General features: G+C 38.9%; 1 protein-coding gene across 2 annotated transcripts in view; it reads right to left on the bottom strand.

The window, feature by feature from the left end:
• Positions 1 to 24,556, bottom strand: part of st8sia4 (ST8 alpha-N-acetyl-neuraminide alpha-2,8-sialyltransferase 4) — a 98,205-nt gene that overhangs the window by 26,258 nt on the left and 47,391 nt on the right. The window contains exon 3 of one of the 2 annotated variants that reach the window (XM_051685230.1): positions 13,386 to 13,634. The exons of the other annotated variant lie outside the window; for it this stretch is intronic. Coding sequence (XP_051541190.1) covers positions 13,386 to 13,634 — 249 coding nt within the window. The remainder of the gene's footprint in view (positions 1 to 13,385; positions 13,635 to 24,556) is intronic. 2 annotated transcript variants of the gene reach the window in all.

Consider the following 24,556-nt stretch of genomic DNA (forward strand, 5'->3'; position numbering starts at 1 on the left):
ATGGGCAGCTCCAGGGCTGGGCTACCGGGACTTAAGCCACAAATGTTTTCCATAAAGCCCTGAATGTTTTGATCATCTTTTTGTAGTGACGTCATAAGTACCAGTGGTTGGGTATGAAGTTGATATGAAAACATATTACATTTTATTATTTTAACATTACATTTTAAAGTTAGGGTAATATACTTTATATAAATGAATGATTCCTGTCTATGGTATTGACAACACCAAATACAGACTTAATTCAGTACCCACGAGCCGTCTTGTCGGCAGCTGCTTTCCAGCTCTCATGTAACCTTTGTGTGCGCATGCAAGAAGAGCTTGAGGCGCGCAACTGAGGCTGTGTATTGGAAACTGTGTTGAGTTGCTCCATCTAGATGCAGTAAGTAACAAATATTTAGATGTATAACCCTGAAAACAAGGAGTAATATATACAGATGTATTCGAGGAATTTGCTAGCTTTAAAGTCATGCAAAACTCTTTATAAAGACGATACAATAAACATAGCAAACGTTAGGCGATCTAGCTATTATTTTTCATCTCTAGAACCCATTTAGCCTGTTTACAACCTGCTTTCTTGTAAATTAACTTAAGCACCCGACAAATCAATGAAAACTCTACACAGCCGTATACAATATGTGTCAAACTATGGAAAGCCGAAAGGGACAAAATAGTGTTTTTTAAAATTGCGTTTTAAAGTATAGATGTAAAAGCATGCAATTCCTGATCTTCGAGCATATCTGAGACAAAAGTTAGTGAGACTTTTTTAGTTTACTATATAAATGACACATCATAGATGTATTCAGATTTTTATTATAAAGTGCATTATATTCTGAAATTTCATTAAAGTATGGCCCCATATCCACAGAGGTCTGGGCTAAGTCCTGAATGTCCACTGACTCTAGCACCGCCCCCGTTCTTCTAAGGATTTTTTCTCATCAAGCTGGACAACTTTTGCACTGACAGTCATAAGCTCTACCCAAAAAGAAGTTTGCCATTTTGGATTGTTTGAAAAATGCATGCTCTGGAATTTGAAATACTCCTCAGAGGGATTTCATGTTACAGGTACCAAATGTGGGCGACATTATGCCAAGACATTGACGATGCTAAATTGCAAAAGGATTTTTGATATATCGAACGGTGTTGCCATGGTGACATGATAAATTAACATCAAAATATTGGAAAAGGAAATGTCTCATATCTTCTGCGTGCATGGTATGATTTACATAAAAATTTAGCCAAATGTTTGTCCTTGCAGGCTGATCACACTGATGTGGCTATTGTGGGTTACAGTCGTAGTGCCACCAACTGGCAGTGTGTCACTTTTAACAGACTTTGAAATATCCCTGTTATGTTAACCTGAATTGCTTAAAAATGTTTTAGAATAATGTCAAGACAATGCAGATTTACACATGCTTGAATGCGTTTGTTTTTGCATTAAATTACACACAGCGCCACAAAGAGTAAAACGTATGTGTCTCAACTCGAGACGTTTAACAGTTTAAGTTCTTTTTAACTTGACATGGCATCTAAAAACACAAACAAGCCAAAGACGTCTATCTAGCGCACATTTACATTGAAATAATTTATAAATCAGCGCAGACAGACACTTAAATGCGCTTAATGTGAACAGCCACTCAGTGTAAGACTAGAAATCTGTAGAAAAGTTTGATCACACTTGTCTATAGGGTTGCAAAATTCCGGGAATTTTCAAAGTTGGAAACTTTCCATGGGAATTAACAGGAATATATGGAAATTAACGGGAATATATGGAAATTAACGGGAATATATGGGAATTAATGGGAATTAACAGGAATAAACTGGAAATTTTCTAAATTGCAAGTTAGCCTATAACAGGGAACTTAAATGTTGTTAAAAAAAAAAAAAAAAAACATCTTGCAGCATAATCTTGCTTAAAACAACGAGATTTAATGCAAATTCAGTTGAATTTCTACACTGCACATTCCTCAATCACAAGCACACTACTTACTGCAGGCTACTTACTACAGCAGGACTATTGAAGCCACACTACTGCATTGAGCCCAAGGACTACATCCAGTCAAGTAAGTTTTGATGATATTACTAGGGTAAATATATTTGATCTATGGTATTAAAGTTTAACTAGCAAATACTAAATCAAAATGTGTTTATACAGTAGCTAGCTAGCCATTAAATTAGATAAACTAAATGTAAGATAGCTAACACCATTTCATTGACAATTTAAGAGGCTAGCTATCATGGTGCTAGCTAGCTCAACTGTGATGCTGTTTCTTCTGCCCTCTGCTAGCCAGTTTTCTGTTTTCATATAAAAACGTAGGTTATAGTTTGATTTAGCATGCTGATTGAGGAGTGTTCATCTGTTCATCTAGCCTATTTCTATTCATTTGTCCAGCATCAACTGTAAAATATTTTTACCATTCCAGGGGCAGTGGTAGCTCAGCGGTTAAGGTTCTGGGTTACTGATCAGAAGGTCGGGGGTTCAGGCCCCAGCACCGCTAAGATGCCACTGTTGGGCCCTTGAGCAAGGCCCTTGACCCTATCTGCTCCAGGGGCGCTGTATCATGGCTGACCCTGCACTCTGACCCCAGCCTAGCTGGGATATGTGAAAAAAAAGAATTTCACTGTGTATGTGCAAATGTATAATGTGTGATAAATAAATAAAATTATTATTATTATTAATTATAAAAAAAAAAATTAAAAAAAAAGAATATTCCAATTGTTCAGCTAACTATTTATATATCTGTGCATGGCATTGCATTAGTGTTTTTTACAAGATTTTTTCTAATCTTATTCTACAGAACTATGCCACGTGCATCATCTGATGTGTGGATACATTTCACCAAGGCTGTGTACATTTGCAAATACCGTGCAAAGACCTATGTTAAGAAAACCACAAAGATGCAGCAGCATATAGCCAAGTGCCCAAAGTTTTTTCCAATATTTCCAAAATTCCCCATCGTAACTTCCCATGGAAAGTTTCTGGAAAGTTTCTGGAAATTTACCAGACATTTTCTGGCCCTTTGCAACCCTACTTGTCTATTCTTTATTATTTGTTATCACACATTTTAGATTTTAGAGTATAACATCATCAAAATTAAGTAACACAAAAGTATGGAAATTATGCAGTGACCAAAACATATTAAATCAGAAACATCTTCTATCTGAATTTCTTCAGTGTAGCCTTTCATCTATTCCAGCTCTGCACTAGGGATGAGCGATACCACGTATTTTCTTTTCGATCCGATACCAATAATTTAAAGTCCAATATCGTCAATACTGATATATGATACTTCTATTAAATTTTTTTTTTTTTTTTTGCGATTACTTGGGATAAAATTGGTAATTTAAAATAATATTTTTAGTCATAATTCAAGACATTATTATTATTATTATTATTATTTTTTTTTTTTTTTTTTTTTTTGCCTAAACAGAAAATTAGACTTCTGTTTTGTTTACCCTTACAAAAATTAACCATTTCACTACAGTAACTATAGTTTAACCATGGTATTTAATTAAACCATAGTTACCACACAATTAACCATGGTTACTACTACAATATTACTGTAGTAAAACAATGAGTTCAGCACAAAAAACAAAAGAAAAACATGGTTACTACAATATTACTTTAGTAAAACCATGGTTGACTATTTGTTTAATTATTTATTAACAACAGTTACACACAATTATAAGAAATAAGAAATGTCACCTTTAGATATGTTGTTATTTTAGTGTGAATTTATTCAAGAAGCAGTGGTGTAGTAGTGTCTGAAGAGGTGGGCATACTGTGAAATGTATGAAAAACGCATGCACCCAATCTCTAAAATTAATTTAAATTTATATACAGTTCATGTAAAATGTGCAAGAATTTTTTTTCCATTAAACTTGGGACTGTTGTAATTATAGTCCCACATAAACATACAATATGTAAACTACCGGTCAAAAGTTTTGAAACACTTTCTCATTCTTTATTATAATTTTTTTTTTTTTTTTTTCACATTTTAGAATAATAGTAAAGTCATCAAAACTATGGAATAACATAAATGGAACTATGGTAATTATGTTGTGACTAAACAAAATCCAAAATAAATCACAACTGTGTTATATTTTAGCATCTACAAAGTAGATGCCTAGAAATTCTTGCCTAGAATTTGCAGATATGTATTCTTGACATTTTCTCAACCAACTTCTTGAGGTATCACCCTGGGATGCTTTTTAAACAGTATTACATTTTAGTTTTATAATTAAATAAATTAATATGGTGGCACAATTAAATTTTTGTCTACAAAACTAATTTAAAACATTTAAGCATACGCCTTCAGAGCAAAAGATTAAGATCATGAGAAACATTTCAGTCAAGTGTTTCAAAACTTTTGACCAGTAGTGTATATCAGGGTAAGTTTCTTGCTGGCATGGTGTAGAGTACACTGCTAAGAACAATGGTATGGTAACTTCATGTTAAATATGCATTTAAATTAATAGGTGTCATTAATGTTCCTTTTATTAGGCTACTATGAAAACTGTTAATAATTATTATTCTAACTAATAAACTAATCCATAATACGCAATAAACTGTTAAGCATTGTAGCTAGTATGAGTAGTAATGTTCACATTAACACATTATCTTGTATTAACATATACAGCCTACATAAAAATGTATGGATATTTTTTCTATTTGTGTACTATTATGTGCTTTTCTGTGTAGAGTGAAATTGTTTTCCTGCTTAGAAATATAAATTTAACTTATTTGATATCACGAGAAAAAGGCACCACCGACAGCAGTAAAAGGCAAAAAAAAAAAAAAAAAAAAGAGGGGGTGCAATAACATGCAGTATTTTCACAAAGTGAAACATATATATATATATATATGTATATATATTTACGTTTAGCAGGGAAATAAATATGCAGTGCAAATTATAGTTTCTCCAGGGATGCTTGTGTATCAGACGCTGGAAATGTCCCGCCCCTTACTAAAACGGAAAATATGATTGGTTAGCAAATATCCAATCGCGTCTGAAATGAACGTTCTGATTGGTGGATCAGCTTAGTCCGACTGTCTGTCTTGCCAGTGCTCCCCAGTGTATCTCCGTGTGCATTTAGAGAGAATCTCTGTACATTTTTTAAATAATAATAATATAACACAATTCACTCAACGGTACTGCGGCATCATGTTATTAGATTGAAAAAGTTCGGGGTCAAAAGCCTTCTCGTTGTTCTGGCGGCCACACGTATCATCACTTAATTCAGGTGGGCACACGCAAAATCCTAAAACAGATAGGAGGGTATACAACGTATGCCTGCGTATGCCCTAGACTACATGACCAGAAGCTGTTTCTCTGATTTTCTATCATTACCTCTACAAGGCACTGATCCCTCTTGTTTTAACCAGTCTTGTGACGGCGCAAGCGCTTTTCTGCTTGTGTTTTTCAGCATTTATGAATGTTAAGATGAGTGGAAGAAGAAATGGTTCCCATCCTGCACAAGTATTTGCTAATGTAGCCTAATCCATTTTATTTAACTTTGAAGCTTATGATTATTGTTCATGGTAACCAAATAATAATGTCCCTAGTTCAAAAAATAAATGATTTAGAATCGATATTTTTTTTACAACATCAGTATCGGAATTATCGATACTTTAGGATTGATCCGCCCATCCCTACTCTGCACACAGTTCATTTTCTCAATCAGCTTCAGGTAGAGATGTGTTTGAGTTTGATGTGGTGAAAGATTAAATCTTTGCCAAGAATTTATGCTTCAATGATACCAAACACGTGCCATGAAGCCAGAAGCGAGCACAAATGATGAAGACAGATGAGAGTGATTTACAAGGGGTTTAAATACTTGTTAAATACAAAGAAAGGAATATGTTATGATGTTTGTATCATCTCCATAGCGTAGTGTACCGTCTCTTCCACCTTGTGCGTTCACCATCAAAATCCTTCTAAACTTTCACAGACCGCAGACAGCACACATATATCACAGCTCGTGTTTAATCTTCACCCTGCGTGCTGAGAATGAGACACAAAACCTGCATTTATATGAAGAATCCCTAACATTCACTTAAAATCCCCATTAGTTGTGTAATAATATGTGATTAGAATTTGAAGTGCTATTAATACAGTAGGCTACGAATCTGAAAATGGCAATATATGCTGAACACTTGTATGCTGAAAGTGTTCATAAATGTTTTTACTGATATAAAAATGTCAATTATATACAGTAGATATATGCAATATACAGAATATGACAATATGATAAAAATTTGCAACAATTTTCATATACGTTACATGTTTTTTAAACACTTGTGGAATTTAAATGTGTACATAAATACTCAAATATATGAACTCTAATTGTATTTGTTCGTATATGGCCAGTGGCAATTTCTCAGGGCCAGCAAAGCCTTCTCTGCTGGCGTAACATCCCTAATAAATAAAAAATGTTCATCCTTTCATTCTCATTGACCTTTTTGCCAATGTATTTTCAGTCAATTTCCACTCCTAATTAATCTACAAATGAATAGCAAAAAACAAAATAAATTATTCAATCAGAATTTATTCCTTGATGCTTACAAGCAAAGTGTGACAACTTTTTCACAAATTGCATGTCCGAAGCCATGCTCCTTAGCCAAAGCAGCACATGAGTCTGAGCTCCACCCCGTCAGGCCTTCAGAATTCCACAGAATCCCTCAACAGTGTAAGTGAATAGGCATCTAAAGTCAGACTGTCAGATTCATCAGCCAATCAGATTTATTTATTTGTTCTTGTGGGTGTGGTCTTTAGGATATGTCCCAGTCCAGGCCTTTAGTGACGCACTCACACTTTAAGTGATGTATGTAATTTGAAAGCGAAGAGCGCGAGATCTTGCTGACGAGTCGGCTGTCACTGCTGGTATTGCCGTTGAGAAAGAGATCCTTATGGATTTACAAACCTGAGATGTTCTGCATGATCGTGCGATTGATTAAGCAGGAAAGAAGGGCTGATTTTCACTTCAAACAAATTGGTAAGTGCTTTTTGCATTGTTATAGCAACATCAGGAGTTTTCTAGTGTAAATTAGGCTGCTTGAGCATTCAGTGTCAGATCAAGTTTTGGAAAGTAACCGTGTACCCTGATGAAACAATTTATTGCAAGCAAAATTTAAATCACAAATATTATTAGAGAGGTTTTTCTTGGTATTAGACCTCCTTGGTTCTGGCTTTCGTGCGTGGACGTGTTTTTAAAATGTCAATTGGTATTATTAGTTGACTGCCACGTAATGTATGATGGGCATACGGCGTCTTATTCCTTGTGAAACTGTGTTCTTAATGGCATGAATCACACTGAAGGCCTAGACTTAAAATGCACAGGCCACGGCTGTATATGGCCATATACCAGATTTAAATATCAGACAATGTAATAATGGCAACAGGCCTAATTATTGAATCCTCATTTGTGCTTTTAGCTTACAGATTTATTGTACGTCTATTTTAAACTTAGATACGTTTTATTGCATTCTCTGAGGCAGAAAATGCTAATACAAAATTATAGCTGCAAGCGGCAATCATTGGGGTCCAAGAAAGTGAAGAAATAACAAAAATTATCAGAATTGACAGAAATCATCCAGTGCATGCCAAATTATACAAACTGACTATATAAAAGCTGCTGAAAGCTGATTGGTCGATGGCGGCCATGTTTTTCAAAATATGCGACTGTCCTCATAGACGTTGATGACACCTTGGACAAATAAACTGCATGCAAAATTTCAAGTCGATCGGACCAACAGTTCCATAGTCAGAGCCATTTAAATTTTTAATTATTATAGCGCCACCAAGAGGCAAAGGTGTGTCTGTACGCCTGAGTAGTGGGCAGGATTTCAAACCATCCTGCCAAGTTTGGGGTCTCTGATGTCCAGACACTTTTAGGGCAGAAAAAAAAATAAGAAGAAATATAGCTGCAAGCAGCAATTGTCGGGGTTCAAGCCTTTTAAGAAATTTCAAAGTATGCAAAAAAGGTATGTATCTGTATATGTACTTTGTAAGTTGCTGAATTTGCAAACTGGTGTTAAATATGACTCTGATGTCTTGTGTTCAACGATCCTGAAACAGGATTAATTGTTATGGTGGTCTTTTTTTTTTTTTTTTTTTTTTTTTTTACTTTTTAACTGTTATAAAGCCGCAAACACCCAATCTCCAAAAAGGTTTTAGAAACTTGAATATTTATTTTAGGAATTATAGGCTTTTGGATACACTTGGTCAAACCCACATGATAAATGCAACCCCTAAATAACTAAATAAATAACTAAAGTTCAACGTTTCTTTGATAATTATTGACCTAGGGAGTCCTAGATGTAGTTCACAATAGCAGGTAACATTGGATAATATACAATAATTTACACACCATTAATACAGCAATTTTGCTGAAATTTGATTGGCTGCTTTTTTTATTTGTCTGAGTTATATTGTAGAATATGTTAGCATTTGGCCCCTTCAAGAAGCATACAAATTTTCAACTTCACTGATAATACAGTTGCAGAGTTATGAGCATTTTTTAGTAGTAGCGCCCCCTATATGTGAATTTTTAGTGATTTTGCATGCAGACTCAAAATATGCTGTTGTATATTTTTATCAAGTTTCGTAACATTTGGCCTTTTCGTTTGGTAGATACTGGGCAATACGTACAAAATGGACGACGCCTGACCAATTCGTTGGCTTATATCTTCGCAACGCTTCGACGAATCAAAATTCCTTTGATAACTTTTTGTCCGGAGGGTTCATAGTAGACACACACCAATTTTTGTGAGAATCGGATATGCTTTTTTAGAAAATTAGTATAGCGGAAACATTTTATAAAATGCAATAAAACAAAGATATAAATTGTGTAGGTCTTGGTGCAAGGAATTAGAGGAAAAAAATTGAGATTATTGAGATTATTCAACTGGGTTGCAGAGTTATTGGCGAAAACATAAATGTCCTTGTTATAGCACCACCTTGTGGCCAATTTCCATAAAACTTGGTACACAGCCTCATTCTGACACTGTCTACAAATATCTCAAGTTTTGTAATGGTCGGCCATTCAGATTTGATGTTATTTAGCTGCTGAAATTTTATTGGCTGCTGGTGGCCATGTTTTTTATTTGTCCAACTGATATTGTAGCCTTTGGCCCCTACAAGACGCATACCAATTTTCAACTACATTGATCATAAGGTTGCGGAGTTATGAGGTTTTATTTGTAGCGCTATAGGCGAAATATTTTGTGACTTTGCGTGCATCCTTAGAATGTCCTGTTGTCTATGTGTATCAAGTTTCGTAACATTTGGCCTTTTCATTTTGTAGATACTGGTCAGTATGTACAAAATGGACGACGCCTGACCAATTTGTTGGTTTATATCTTCGCAAAGCTTTGATGAATCAAAATTCCTTTGATACATTTTTGTCAGGAGGGTTCATAGTAGACACTCCCCAATTTTCATGCGAATCGGACATACGGCCTAGGAGGAGTTCAAAAAAGTAGGTTTTTCGAATTATGCAAATTAGTGCCAAAATTTTCATGACGGAAATGAAATCGGAGTTCGTCTTGAGCCAAGGAATCCAATGATGTAAGACACTTGAGTGTGTGACAAATGGTTTATGAGTTATGGGCCAAAACGTAAACATGATTACTATAGAGCCACCTTGAGGCCGATTGGGCCGAAACTTTGATACACTGTAGTACCCTGGGGGACTACCTTCCGTCAAAGCTCTCTACGACTTATGGTTTGGTCTGCATGATCATTTAGGGCAGAATAATAATAAAAATAAAAATACTTACAATTACAAAAGGGTTCCACAGCCCTTCAGGCTTGAACCCCTAAATATAGCCACAAGCAGCAATCATCAGGGTCCAAGCACATGTGAAGAAATAAGCAAAATAATCAGAATTGACAGAAATGATCCAGTGGACGACAACTAATACAAAATGACAGAATAGATATTGCCTAAACTAAATTTGTTGAAAATTGGGAAAAATATGATTTGTTACTTGGTTGCTAGGGTAACCCCATCTGGTTGCTAGGCAGTTACCAAAGTGATACTCAAAAGGCTCCTTGCTACCCTGAGTCCAATGAAAGAAACAGGAAGTCTCTTGGATGTTCTGGTGCAGAGATATGTGATTTGTTACTTGGTTGTTAAGGTAGCCACATCTGGTTGCTAGGCAGTTACCAAGGTGATACTCAAAAGGCTCCTTGCTACCCTGAGACAAATGAATGAAACCGGAAGTCGCTACGATGTTCTGGTGCAGAGATATGGGATTTGTTACTTGGTTGCTAAGGTAACCCCATCTGGTTGCTAGGCAGTTACCACGGTGATACTCAAAAGGCTCCTTGCTACCCTGAGTCCAATGAATGAAACCAGAAGTTTCTATGACATTCTGATCCTGAGATGCCCATGTAAGCATTTTGAATGGAAGTCAATAGGGTTTGGTTACTAGGGTGCTCTAAATGGTTGCTAGGGCGTGGCTAAGTAGTTTTTATGATGATACCTGAAGTCTGATTGCTCACCCAAGTAAAACAAGCCAACTGTCATTTCTCTAGGACATTCTGATCCAAAGATATCACTCTCAGCCAGTTTGAATGGAAGTCAATGGGGTGTGGTTGCTAGGTTGCTCGAAATGGTTGTTAGGGCACAGCTAAGTAGTTTGCATGATGATACTTGAAGTCTGATTGCTCACCCAAGTAAAACAAGCCAACTGTCATTTCTCTAGGATATTCTGATCCAAAGATATCACTCTCAGCCTTTTTGAATGGAAGTCAATAGGGCTGGTTGCTAGGGCGTGGCTAGCCAGTGACCAGAGAGATTCTTATTGGCTGATTACTAACCTGGCTCAAAAGATCCAATCGCCAAGTGTCTACAAAATTCTGTATTGAAACTAAATGAAAATGGCCGACATAGGAATTTTTCATATCATTGGACTCACTATACCCCACTGAATCTAATGAGACCTAATGAGACCTAATGAGATCTAATTTGATGATTTTATGACAAACTGTTCAGAAGTTATAAGCAAAAATGTTTTTTTCATATCTCGTGACCACTAGGTGAAACTGTTCCGAAACTGAGCAGGCACCCTCGAGTCATGGTGCCTATGACAAATAATAAGTTTGGTATGAATACGCTAAAGCGTTACGGAGATATACCCTCACGTCCATTTTGGCGTGCTCTTGGTCGAATTCGTTAAAGCGGCATTCGAAAACGGTATGGTTTATCAAAATTCTGTGAATACGTTTTTGTCATGAGTGCCTCTAGATGATGCAGGCCAATATTCGTGCAAATCGGACAAACGGCCTAGGACGAGTTCGAAAAAGTAGGTTTTTCAGAAAATTCAAAATGCCGGAAATATTTTCATGATGGAAATTCAATCGAATCGTCTTGAGCCAAAGAATCAGAGGAAAAAAGACTTTCGTACCTAGGACTCACGATTCAAAAGTTATTAACATAAACATGAGTGCAAATTTGGGCAGTTGGTGGTGCTAGAGGGTTTGAGGTAGAGACACCAAATTTGCTGTGGTAACAGATCAGAATGTAATAACTTTCCCGTAAGCGGTTCTATGGGCTGCCATAGACTCAAGAGCGGAAGAAGAAGAAGAAGAAATATAGCTGCAAGCAGCGATACCGGGGTCAAGCCAATTATCGGCACCATGAGCAGCAAAAAAAGATTTGTGACATGTTTTTGGTTAGAGTCCGATGAACAGTGTATGAGGAGTTAGAAAAATAAACTTTCAATCATTAAAAAAAAAAAAAAAAAAGATGTATTTTAAAATTAACTAAAAATAGCTAGTTCTTAGAATTTAGGTCCAGTATGTGGTGCTGTTCTGAAACTGCTAAGGTAGTATCTGGGCATGATGGTTATCATGCAGGAAAGCGTTCAAGAGTTATAAGCCAAAAAAGCCAATCTCCTGACCAGTAGGGGGCAGTGTGCCAAACCGCTGCAGGTAACCTCAGGGCCTAATGGTGATGACACATACCAAGTTTCATCCCAATCCCTCAAATTGTTGGGGAGATACAGCCTCAAGTTCAATTTTGCGTGTTCTTCATTGAATTCGTTGAAGCACCATTCGAAAATGGTACGGTTTATAAAAATTCTTTGAATAACTTTTTGTTATGAGTGCCTCTCGATGATGCAGGCCAATTTTCGTGCAAATCAGACAAACAGTCTAGGAGGAGTTCGAAAAAGTAGGTTTTCAAAACATTTAAAAATGGCGGACAGAAAGTTTGCTCGATCATGACATAATTGGTATCATTGTTCTTGGCATGAACCACGGAATCTATCAAGACCAGTCTCATGACAGTAGGCAAAAGGAGTCAATAGCTATTAGCATTTTTAGAAATAGCATTATAATTTGACCACAAGGTGGTGCTATCCCGAAATATTTTGAGTCCCTTCAGAACATGGTGCCAAAGACATACCAAGTTTCGTAACAATACACCAAGTTGTTCGTAAAATATGCAAATCAGACAAACGGCCTAGGACGAGTTCGAAAAAGTAATTTTTCCAGAAAATGCAAAATCAGACTGTCCTCCATCTGTGTGCCAAATTTCATAACTTTCCCGCAAGCGGTTCTATGGGCTGCCATAGGCTCGAGTGGAAGAAGAATAATAATACGAAAACTAACGAAAACACAATAGGGGTCTTTCGCCCCTTCAGGGCTTGACCCCTGATAATAAGAAAATCATAACATATACAATAGGGTTCCTGCACCTTCAGTGCTTGGACCCCTAAAAATAATAAGAAAATCATAACAAATACAACAGGGTTCCTGCACCTTCGGTGCTTGGACCCCTAATAAACAGAAAATCAGTACAAATACAACAGGGTTCCTGCACTTTCAGTGCTTGGACCCCTAATAATTAAGGGTCTTTCAATACACACAGCTTTCACCTAATTGTATGATATTTTTGTGTGCATTTTTAATTTTTGGTTTCTAACTGCATATTCAGTTATTATGCACTAAAATATTTACATGTAATCAAATTTAAAATGTAATTAACACAATTACAGAGGTATATAATGATGATTTGTGAGTTTTCACTGCAAAACAACCCCAAAAAATACAGCAAATTGCATTGCAAAATTTGAGAAAAGCAGCAGCAAATTCAGCCATTTTGTAATTACAGCTAGCCAAATTACGTGGCCATTTCCTAAATACAGTGTAATTTGATGACCAAACTTTAGTTGTGACAACCGGAAAAGTGAAATTCCTGTATCCGTTGCCACAACGAGTACAGTTAATCTTTGGAACGGTGCCAGTCCGTCATGACAACGTTGTGGCAAGGTCGTGGATCAATAGTGTCACGGGCGGGGGATGACAAAGGACCCAAAAGCATAGATGACAGTTCAATGGTTTTATTAACAAAGTTCTCAATGTCAAGATAAGGCGCACCTGATACCGGCTGCAAAAGGCTGAAATCCAGCGCTGCAATGGGTTAGTGAAGGGTGTGTTCGTATGATAAGTGTGTGCTTTGTGGAAGTCAGGAACAATCCGAAGAGAGTCTGAGAAGCTGGTGTGTTGCGAAGCAAAGCCCAGATGATATTGTCCCCGAGACACGGGCAGAGACTGAGGAATCTTTCTCCACATGAACTGGGCACAGAACTGGCGAGGGCGACGGCAAACAGGAAGGTAACAGCATCTCTACAGAGGGGCAACCAACAGACACACGGGCATGCTCCAACTACACAAGAGAGTACAGTTAACATGACAGTGAACAATAAATGGGCAAATAAACGAGGTGACACACAAGGAATAAGTAGGGAGTGCAATCAGTGTGAAGCAAATGGTAATGGGCGAGTAAATCATTGCTGTGATCAGCATCTCCCCGAGACAGATCACCATTCCCATGGAAATGCTGATCGCGTGCCGGCTCCACCTTTGAGACACGAGGGAGAGAGAAAAACAAACAACAGTATGAGCCAGCACAAATGCCGGAACCATGACAAATAGTTGTTTGTTGTTAACCAGTTGGTAATTTATGCTTTGAATAATTATTCTATGGGCGAACATGCAGTATTCTAACCTAATTTATGTCCTCATTTGCCCAACACTAATTTAGAGGCTATTTATACAGGCGATTCACCAAATTAATGGCAAAAATAGGCAAACAGGACGTGTCTCATATCTTCTGCGTACATTGTGTGATTTAGATTAAAATTGAGTTGTATGTTTGGTAATGGGGGCTGATCACATTGATGTGACTATTTTGGGTCACCATCATAGCACCACCACCTGGTAGCAGGAAGTGTGGTTCTTACAACAGACTTTAAAATAGTCCTCTTATATTTACCCAGATTACTTCAAAATTGTTTAGAATAATTTAAAATGCCAAATGCATGTGTCCAACTTGTAAAGTTTACCGAAAGCCACCGGGTCGAAACGGCCCATGATGCTTGGGCCCGTCGTCGCTGCTTGTAGCTATATTTAATATTGCTATTATAATAGATCATGTTTTCCAGCATTTCCCTGTAAAACTATTTTACAACAGCATCTTGTCTTTGGGGCTATTTACAGGATTTTATTGGCAACTCTAGTTGCCAGGTAAATACTTTAATTCAGTATAATTTCAAAAAATGACACACAACAGTTATCTGTAAATTGCTTTCCAGTATATTATTGTAATTTGCTTTACAGCAATTAACAACATTTTACAGTACATTATTGGCAACCTTTTTGCCAGGTAATTCCTGTAAATTATATAGTAAATTGTTTTACAGTGTAGTACATTTACAATGGTAAAAGAAAATCATATGTGCTTGCCTTAAAATATTATTATTACTATCATTAATATTATTCGTATTATTATTATGTTTTTCATCACAAAGTAGAAAACATGTACTCAACAGGCTTATTTTTGTTGCTTCTGTTCTAATCCAAAATGATGTCTCTGCCATTTGTAATAATGTGAATAAAGGAAGAAATGATCAACAGTGTGCACATCCAATGGCAAAAAAGCTCAGTGTGGGTGCCTGACCAAATAGGTCTGATGAAGAGCTGTGGGCTCAAAACGTCACCTTAGGTGAGAACACTAATGCTCTATTTTTGGAACTGTGGGGTGTTGAATTTTTTCTCTCTTTTTCTGATAATATTAATAAAACAATTATTAATCACTTATTTAACGCTATCACTGCAGTGCTAAAATAATTTTTTCCGTTAATTGTAATTGTTGTTTCAATATCTAAGACTGGGTTACGGCTAACCCATGACCACACTACTGTTTTTAAAAATCATTCTTATGGTAAATTTATCATTTGGATACAATTATTGCCAGAGGACATTGTTGAATGGAATTGCATGCACTCATGACTATTATAAAAAGCAAGTAAGTGTGTTATTTAGCATCATGTTAAAAGTAATACATGATTATGATTTTGTTTAATTATCAACATTGTACAATTTACAAATGACTCCTGGAACTGCATGCACTCATGACTATTATAAGCAAGTAAGTGTGTTATTTAGCATCATGTTAAAAGTAATACATGATTACGATTTTGTTTAATTATCATCAACATTGTACAGTTTACAAATATTTTTTAAATAAAACATACTAAAATTACTGTGAAATAGTTCTCTCTACCTCAATTGTTAAACTGATAATCATGTTTAAATAGTGTACGTTATGATTCAGAATAAAAGAATAACTGTGAAATATAACGTCTCGGTTACTGTCGTAACCTCTGTTCCCTGATGGAGGGAACGAGACGTTGTGTTGATGTAGTGACACTAGGGGTTGATCTTGAGAGCCCGAGACACCTTCAGATCTTTGAGAAAAGGCCAATGAGAATTGGCAAGTAGAATTTGCATGCCACTCCCCCCGATATACGGGTATAACAGGGAGGCTGGAATGCGGATTCATTCAGGTTTTTGCACTGAGGATCCGAGACAATGTCCCGGCCATTACAGTGGTGTAGTTCAGCCTGTGGCAAGAGGGACACAACGTCTTGTTCCCTCCATCAGGGAACGGAGGTTACGACAGTAACTGAGACGTTCCCCCTCTGTCACTCACTCGACGTTGTGTCGATGTAGTAACACTAGGGGTCCCTATACGAAATGCCACAATGGCTGAACTGTGTTATGTGAACTGCCGATGCAGGTGTAGGCAAGCTACTGTGAGGAACAGATGCAGTCGGACTGCACGTAGCCTCCCCAGATGTCCCAAAACATCATGTAATTCTCAACAACCCTGAGGGGAGGAAGGAGATGTATCTAGTATGGGACCAGGCCGCGCCAGCAGCGGCCTTTTCTCTCTAAGTTTTTCACTCCACAGAAAATTTGATTCGGCTGGGGCCTTTAAATACTCCGGGGAAGGTGTTCTTTTCCATTCCTATTCTTTCAGGGGGAAAAGAACCCGTGGAGGCCACACCCTGCCCTGAAGGGGAGGGTAAAAAAAGTGGCGAATACATCATATGGGCCTAAGGCCACACATGGAAGAGGTGCGGCGGTATGTCCTGCCCTTCGTAGGGGAGGAGCTCTACAAATGCAGAGACCAAGGCAGAGAGAGCTCTGCCAAGGGAGACGCGGGTCTACCGAAAAAGGGAGAACGTACCGCGGAAGATACATCACAGGAGGTTACCGGGGTAACCGAGACCTGTGGAGCACTTACCCCAGTACAGGGCAAAATCTCGAAGGTATTGGGTGTTGCCCAGCCCGCTGCTCTACAGATGTCTGCTAGAGAGGTGCCATTGGCCAGTGCCCATGAGGATGCCACACTCCTTGTGGAGTGTGCTCGAACTGGGTCTGGTAGGCCAAAGCGATGGCATCCATGATCCAGTGGGCAAGCCTCTGTTTGGAGACAGCGTTCCCTTTCCGCCGAAGCAGACAAAGAGCTGCTCAGAGCGTCTAAAGCTCTGCATGCGATTCAAGTAGCGCAAAGCACGCACCGGAAACAGCAATGATAAGGCTGGGTCTGCCTCCTCCGGGGGCAGCACTTGCAGGCTCACCACCTGATCCCTAAAATAGATTGTGGGAACCTTGGGCACATAGCCCGGTCAGGGTCTCAGGATCATGTGAGAGTCTTCTGGACTGAACTCTAGGCACTCTTCACTGACAGAGAACGCTTGCAGGTCCCCGATCCTCTTGATGGAAGTGAGCGCGGTAAGGAGGGCGGTCTTCAATGAGATGGCCTTTAACTCGACTGACTCTAGGGGCTCAAATGGGGCTCTCCGTAGGCCTAAAAGGATCACGTAGAGGTCCCATGAGGGAAAGAGGCGCGGCCTAGGAGGGTTCAACCTCCTGGCGCCTCTCAGGAACCTGATGATCAGGTCGTGCTTACCGAGAGACTTACCTTCAACAGCATCATGGTGTGCTGCTATAGCAGCTACACAGACCTTGAGTGTGGAGGGGGACAGCCGCCCGTCCAACTTCTCTTACAGGAAGGAAAGCACTGACCCGACTGCACACCTCTGGGGGTCTTCGCTATGGGTAGAACACCACTTAGCGAAGATACGCCACTTCAGGGAATACAGCTGCCTTGTAGAAGGAGCTCTGGCTTGAGTGATTGTGTTAACCACTGCGGGGGGTAGACCAGTTAGGTCTTCCGCGTCTCGTCCAGGGACCAGACATGGAGATTCCAGAGGTCTGGGCGTGGGTGCCAGAGGGTGCCCCGTCCCTGAGAAAGAAGGTCCTTCCTCAGGGGCATTTGCCAGGGAGGTGCTGTCGTGAGGGGCGTGAGGTCCGAGAACCAGGTCTGGGTGGGCCAATACAGAGCCACGAGAATGACCTGCTCCTCGTCCTCCCTGACCTTGCACAGAACCTGTGCAAGTAGGCTCACTGGGGGGAATGCGTATTTGCGCAGCCCCCGGGGCCAGCTGTGTGCCAGCGCGTCTGTACTGAAGGGAGCTCCCATCAGGGCATACCAGAGTGGGCAGTGGGAGGATTTCCTGGAGGCGAACAGGTCTACCTGTGCCTTGCCGAATCGACTCCAAATCAGCTGGACCACCTGGGGGTGGAGTCTCCACTCTCCCCTGAGCATCGCCTGCTGGGACAGAGCATCTGCTGTGGCGTTGAGGTTGCCAGGGATATGAGTGGTCCGCAGCGACCGGAGTCGCCGCTGACTCCAGAGGAGGAGGTGACGGGAGAGTTGCGACATGTGACGAGAACGTAAACCGCCTTGGCGGTTTTATAAGCCACTGTCGTCGTGTTGTCCATCCGGACCAACACGTGCTTGCCCTGGATCAACGGCAATAGCCTCCACAGGGCGAGCTGTACTGCCAGAAACTCGAGGCAGTTGATGTGCCAATGCAGGCAAGGTCCTGTCCAGGAGCCAGCGGCTGTGTGCCCATTGCACACGGCGCCCCAGCCTGTCTTGGAGGCGTCCGTCATAACCACGACGTGCCTGGATACTTGATGTATGGGGACTCCAGCCCGCAGGAATGCAAGGTCTGTCCAAGGGCTGAAAAGGTGGCGGCAGGCGGGCAGTCGTGAGAGCCACGCGGTGTGTGCCGCGGTGCCATGCATACCTCGGGACTTGGGTCTGGAGCCAGTGCTGTAGCGGTCTCATATGCATCAACACGAGCGGCACGACTGCCGCTGAGGATGCCATATGCCCCAGGAGCCTCTGAAATATTTAATTAAACATATGAGGAGTCTGAACTTTAAAAACATAAACATAAAATTCACAACATGACAGTTTGTCATGTCAGTGTAAGTACATTTGTTTAACAGTAATTTACACTTAGAGTGCTTAAATATATTTAATATGAATATTTACATTGAATTAAACATTTGTTTAAATCTCACTTTTGTAGCGTGCTTCTTGATGCTGTAACACACGAATTAAATGTTTGTTTCTGTTTAGCAGCGTAGTCCTAATGTTAAAAACAGTCACATGTTCAGATATTTGGTGTCAGACATCAGAATCAGAATCAGATTTATTGCCAAGTATGCTTACACATATAAGGAATTTGTCTTGGTGACAGGAGCTTCCAGTGTGCAACAATACAAAAACAATACAAAAACAGCAAGACATAGATAATAAAAAATAAAAACAGTCTCTAGAGTTTACTCAGAATGGTGCCAAAAACAAAAAATATCCAGTGAGTGGCAGTTCTGCAGATGGAAACCCTTTGTTGATGAGAGAGGTCAACTGAGAATGGCCAGACTGGTTTGAGCTAACAGAAAGGCTACGGTTACTCAGATAACCACACTTTACAATTGTAGTGAGCAGAATTGCATCTCAGAATGCACAACAAGTCGAACCTCGAGGCAGATGGGCTTTAACAGCCCACATCTGGCACTTCATTAGGACCATAGTGTTCCTAATAAAGTGCTCAGTGAGTGTATAACTCATAATATAACTCATAACAATAATTTATATATCTGTGCTTATTTTTTCCATTCTGTACACTAATATTAATTCGTTTTACTTAAAATATTCTTTACTCGAGTATATAAATAGATTGTCATTCTTTTTCACGCAAACACACTTCCTTTCTATGAAAATAACACTAATTGTAAATTGCGCTTCATTCACAGAACTGCCCGGTGCAATTTACATCGTCTTTACCGCCAAATGAAACCAGACGGTAAAGCAAATTTAGTTTAAAAGAGATATTTGTGCGCATTTTCTATCAATCATATAAGCAGTAATTCATAAAATAATGATTAAATGATAGAAGAGCGTTAAAACCTGTCATATATCCAGATGCGCAGTGCGGTCAAGCGCACTTTCGGCATGTTAAAGAGATGATTCAGGCATCTGGATCACAGTAGTGTAGTGATGCTGTTCAGTCCTTTCAAAGTGTGTCATATCACGGTGGTCTGCTGCATCCTCCTCTGTGTAGCGCTCCGGAACGTCCCATAAGATCGGAATTGCGCGTGAAAATGCACACATTTTGTGGCCGAATTTGCGCTGTTGGCTGGTCTGCATAATTCCTTTGAATTGGGTGCTAAACCAGTGCAGACAGCTTGTTCTAATAAATAGCTATATTACCGGATGCAAGAGACAAAAGACCCAGATATACTTCATATAAAATCAAAGAACAAACAGGTATGATGTCATTTAGAACAAAAACTGGCCAAAAATAAGGTGTTTATGCATTTGTTTCGGTAGTTCGTAAAACAGCTCACCTGGGCAAACTTTTAAAGAAACTTCTAACCAGCTTCTAAACACCTTCTTGCTGCCATTGGTCCACGTCATCGGTAGGTGTGACCTGAAGCTCCACCTACTACTTTGTTTACGTTTTTTTCAGTCAGCATTCAACATGAACACACTGGTGAGCAAGACCATGTCATATGATTTTTTTGTTTAGTCTACAAAATGAATCAAATCTTCTCAAATACTCTCAAGTATCCATTCATTCATGTGCCATCTGCAGCGAAAGCCATTCACACATCTGCCCAAAGTAAGATATGCCTCTATCACCATTCATTTGTCTTTATTCTAAACATAAACACATAACACTCTTTTATAAACCTATCAGTTATTATTAAAAGAATAAATAATAATAATAATAATAATAATAATAATAATAATAAATACATATAGCTGCAATTAGAGATGACGGGCCATGGTGCCTTCACCACCTGGTGGCTCTAGGAAAACAAAGCATGGTGGCCGCATGCATTTGAGAGGGTAAATATAAGAGGAATATTTCAAAAATCACAGCATGCAGTAGTATCAGTGTCGTCATAAATTACAATAACAGAGTGTAACTGGTGCATATTATGACTGCGTATGGCATGTTAGCACATTAGCGTCATGAATTCAGAATCCAAACAAGACAAATTAAAAATTTTCTACTGCATATATATTACTTTGAATCATCATCGAGTGTTTAAAACAGCTTGTTTTACTGACCTCATGTGAATTCTACTCATAGAATGAGGCATACAGTCATTGATAAAACATTTTAATGTCACATTAGTTTAGGTAGCGTCCTCATATTTAGATGCTCCTCTAAACCCTCCCACAGCAGTGTGGCGGTGTCTGAATGTTTGCAAACAGCTCAGCTGTTTTACTTTTTTATAACTTTTTTACCCTTGAACGAAGAACGAATAAGAACTTCTCTGGAAGTATATTGGGGCCTTTACTGATCGTTCACATTATAAACGAATGCAAGTTTTTAACGCAATTGGGCCCACTCAAGCAATGTCAATACTAATTAATGCCCATTTTTGAAGCATCTGGACCCGCTCAAGTGTCAAGCATTGAGGGGGCACCAATGCAGTGGTCTGGTCTGCATTGGTGCCCCCCAGCTGGTGCCGACCTAGGTGACCGCCTAGTTCGCCTATGACTAGAAATGGTCCTGGATAGGAGGCACGTATATTATGTTTGCTTTTCACATCTCTTTTTTATAATGCATTCAAATCCCATACGCTGTGATCTTTACTTCTACATTTAATTAAACTCTGTACTGCACTTAGTGCCTTTCTCTTCCCCTCTCCGTCGCTCCTGATCCGCTGCCTGCAAAACAGATGCAATGCAACAGCCAAAGACGGACGTTTAGCACATAAACCAACGATTAAAAAAAAAAAAATCACGCAGACAGCGTTGTACTATACATCATATATAAATCGTTTTGAAGCTGTGGATAAAAATCGTCTGCAAAATGAATATATGCAAATAAAAATATTTTCTCCAGAGGGGCACCTCAGCCCAAGAGGGCAAAGAGGCAGTGGCTTGGGCCATTGTAGCCACCTCCTGTGTACATCCTTGCCAGTTACCTTGGGCCGAATTAAGACAGGGAAACACCCTGAATAGGTGGATTAAATTAATATGTAAAATATAATTCTTCCATTAATATGTAAGATTTTCTAAAACATGTATTTTTTTTAATCTAACATTGTAATATAGTGAAAACTGAGCCTTGATTTTTCCGCTTCCTTAGCTACCTCAGCACTGGACATTACTATGCAGATATAGAAGTCAATTTTTCAAAATAACCAATGACTTCAACACAGTCGAGGGTTTTTCAAATCAGAAATGTATTGACAGACATTAAAAATGGAACAAACATTAAATTAACCTTAACAGGCTAACATTAGATTCATTTCTTACCACTGAAGTGTACAGTTCAGCCGATCCGCTTCTCTTCATTTGTTGTAATCGAAAAAGTTCTCTGTTACACTCCTACATCACGTTCTTTTTGATTATCCAAGTCAAATCTTTGTCTAATCAGTAACATATATATATTTAATTTTACATCTAGAAATAATTATTTATTGAGGAAATCTATAACTGAATGTCAGTCATTGAGTCATCCACTGGAATAAAATTAAACTTGTGTATGAAGATTTACAGATTTATGTAGGAATAAAGTGCATGCGGTTCAAATGTGCATGCATGTATCAGACGCAGCAAGTTAGATAGATAGAAGCAGGGCCGTTTCTGACCATTTTGATGCAGTTGTCACCCGGGGTGGTCTGATCTGCATTGGTGCCCCCCAGCTGGTGCCGACCTAGGTGACCGCCTAGTTCGCCTATGACTAGAAATGGTCCTGGATAGGAGGTACGTATATTATGTTTGCTTTTCACATCTCTTTTTTATAATGCATTCAAATCCCATATGCTGTGATCTTTACTTCTATATTTAATTAAACTCTGTACTGCACTAATTTCAGTCATTGTTGTATCTACTTCTCTTAAACGTTTATGAAAAATAATCAAATGTGATATAAAAAATTATTAAAATGTGAATGAAAAATAAAACCTAAAAAATAACCCTTAGAGAACATTCTGTGTAAGTTCTTTTTGTCCCACAATAACCTCCCTGCAACATTCTAGAGGTTAGATAATGGTTATAAAAATAAGTCTAAATAACCATTAGAGAACATTCTGTATATGTTCTTTTTAGGTTGTCACACAATCATTTCCCTGCAACATTCTGGGAACATTAGTTTATGGTTACAAAAAATATAATGAAACCAAATACAACATTTTCAGAATTACACCACTTCATGTTGCCCGAATTTTGCAGTGCACTCTGTTGAAGGGAAAAGTTTACCTGTCCAGTGCTGACTGCAGTTAGCTACAGCGCCAGATATATGCAACTAGTCGAAAAGTGAAAATGAAGCGACACGAAATTACGTGGTTACTTCATTTAATGTGCTTTTAATGTCGAATTTGTTTTTAAAACAATATTGGTAAGGTTTAGGTGATGATTTAGGGTAAGGATATCTGTTTTGTTTACCTCTCATCCAGCCCTGCCTAATAAGCGATATAAGCGGCTGCATAACCTGGTGGTCATGTGAGCCCCCTACCACAGGTTCAGTATAGGCAAATAATGATTTGCACTAAATGTAAATAGCACTGGGCACACAGCCCGGCTATATGCATGACAATAGTTTGACAGAACCTGTCAAAACTAAGAAAAAAACATTATTTAATTATAAAAGAAAAGGCATAAAGGAGAGTCACGTAATGCCATGCGAGGTTTGGACGTGTGAACGGTGAGCTCTGCGCACTTTGCTAATTTTAATACTTTTTATGTCATAAACCGGTGAGATTCGATATACCCCGATCCTTTTTTTTTTTTTTTTTTCTCGATTAACATTTTTTTATTGATTCAACCATTAAATATATACATAGCAGAACACACATATACAGAATCAATATGCAACACCCACTACCCCCCCCCCATCCCCCACCCGACCCCCAACAACACCCCAGTGGTCACACAACCATAGACACACAACAAAAATAAATACATTAATTACTAAAAAAATAAAAATAAAATAAATAAAACAAAATCACACACATAAAACCCCTGCACCTCTCTGTCCATTGTCCCTCCCCGAGAGCCCTCCAAAAAAGACAGATATCTGCCCCACTTCTTCTCAAACATGTCCAGACTCCACAGTCTTCTGGATACCCCCTCCTCAAGAGCTGCCACTCTGGCCATCTCTGAACACCACTCCTGAAAAGGGGGCGCTCCAGCCGACTTCCAACTCCTCAAAGTGATCTGTCTGGCGATCATAACACTAGACAGGACCCAGTTTTTCACGTGCTTATTCTTCAAATTAATGACTGCCCCATCTCCCAAGATACAGAGTCTGGGGCAAAATAAAATTTGAGAGGCCAAAACCTCACACATAAAACTCTGAATCCTCATCCAAAATTCCTGCCGCTACTGGGTGTCTATAAAGTAACTTAATCCATCCAATAAACGTACTCCCGAACCCGTATATTTCCAAAACCTTAAAAAGATAATCCCATTCTACCATGTCAAATGCCTTTTTGGCGTCAAGTGAGATGGCAGTGACCGGAGATTGATCATTCACTACTGACCACATGATATTGATGAGACGCCTAATGTTATCAGAAGAGCTACGGCCCGAATAAACCCCACCTGATCTATATGTATAAGTGAAGTCATAACTTTACTTAATCGATTAGCCAAAATTTTTAACAAAATTTTTACATCTAACTGGATCAGGGAAATTGGACGGTAACTTTTACACTCGCTTGGATCTTTGTCCTTTTTAAGAATCAGACTGATCCGGGCTTGTGTCATGGTTGGAGGAAGCTTTCCATTCTTTAATGATTCAGTAAAAACTTCTAACAAAAGTGGAGCCAGTTCTGTAGCATAAGATCTAAAAAATTCAGCAGCAAAACCATCTGGC

This window comes from Myxocyprinus asiaticus, chromosome 43, assembly GCF_019703515.2.
Source record: "Myxocyprinus asiaticus isolate MX2 ecotype Aquarium Trade chromosome 43, UBuf_Myxa_2, whole genome shotgun sequence".
Taxonomy (NCBI): Eukaryota; Metazoa; Chordata; class Actinopteri; order Cypriniformes; family Catostomidae; genus Myxocyprinus; species Myxocyprinus asiaticus.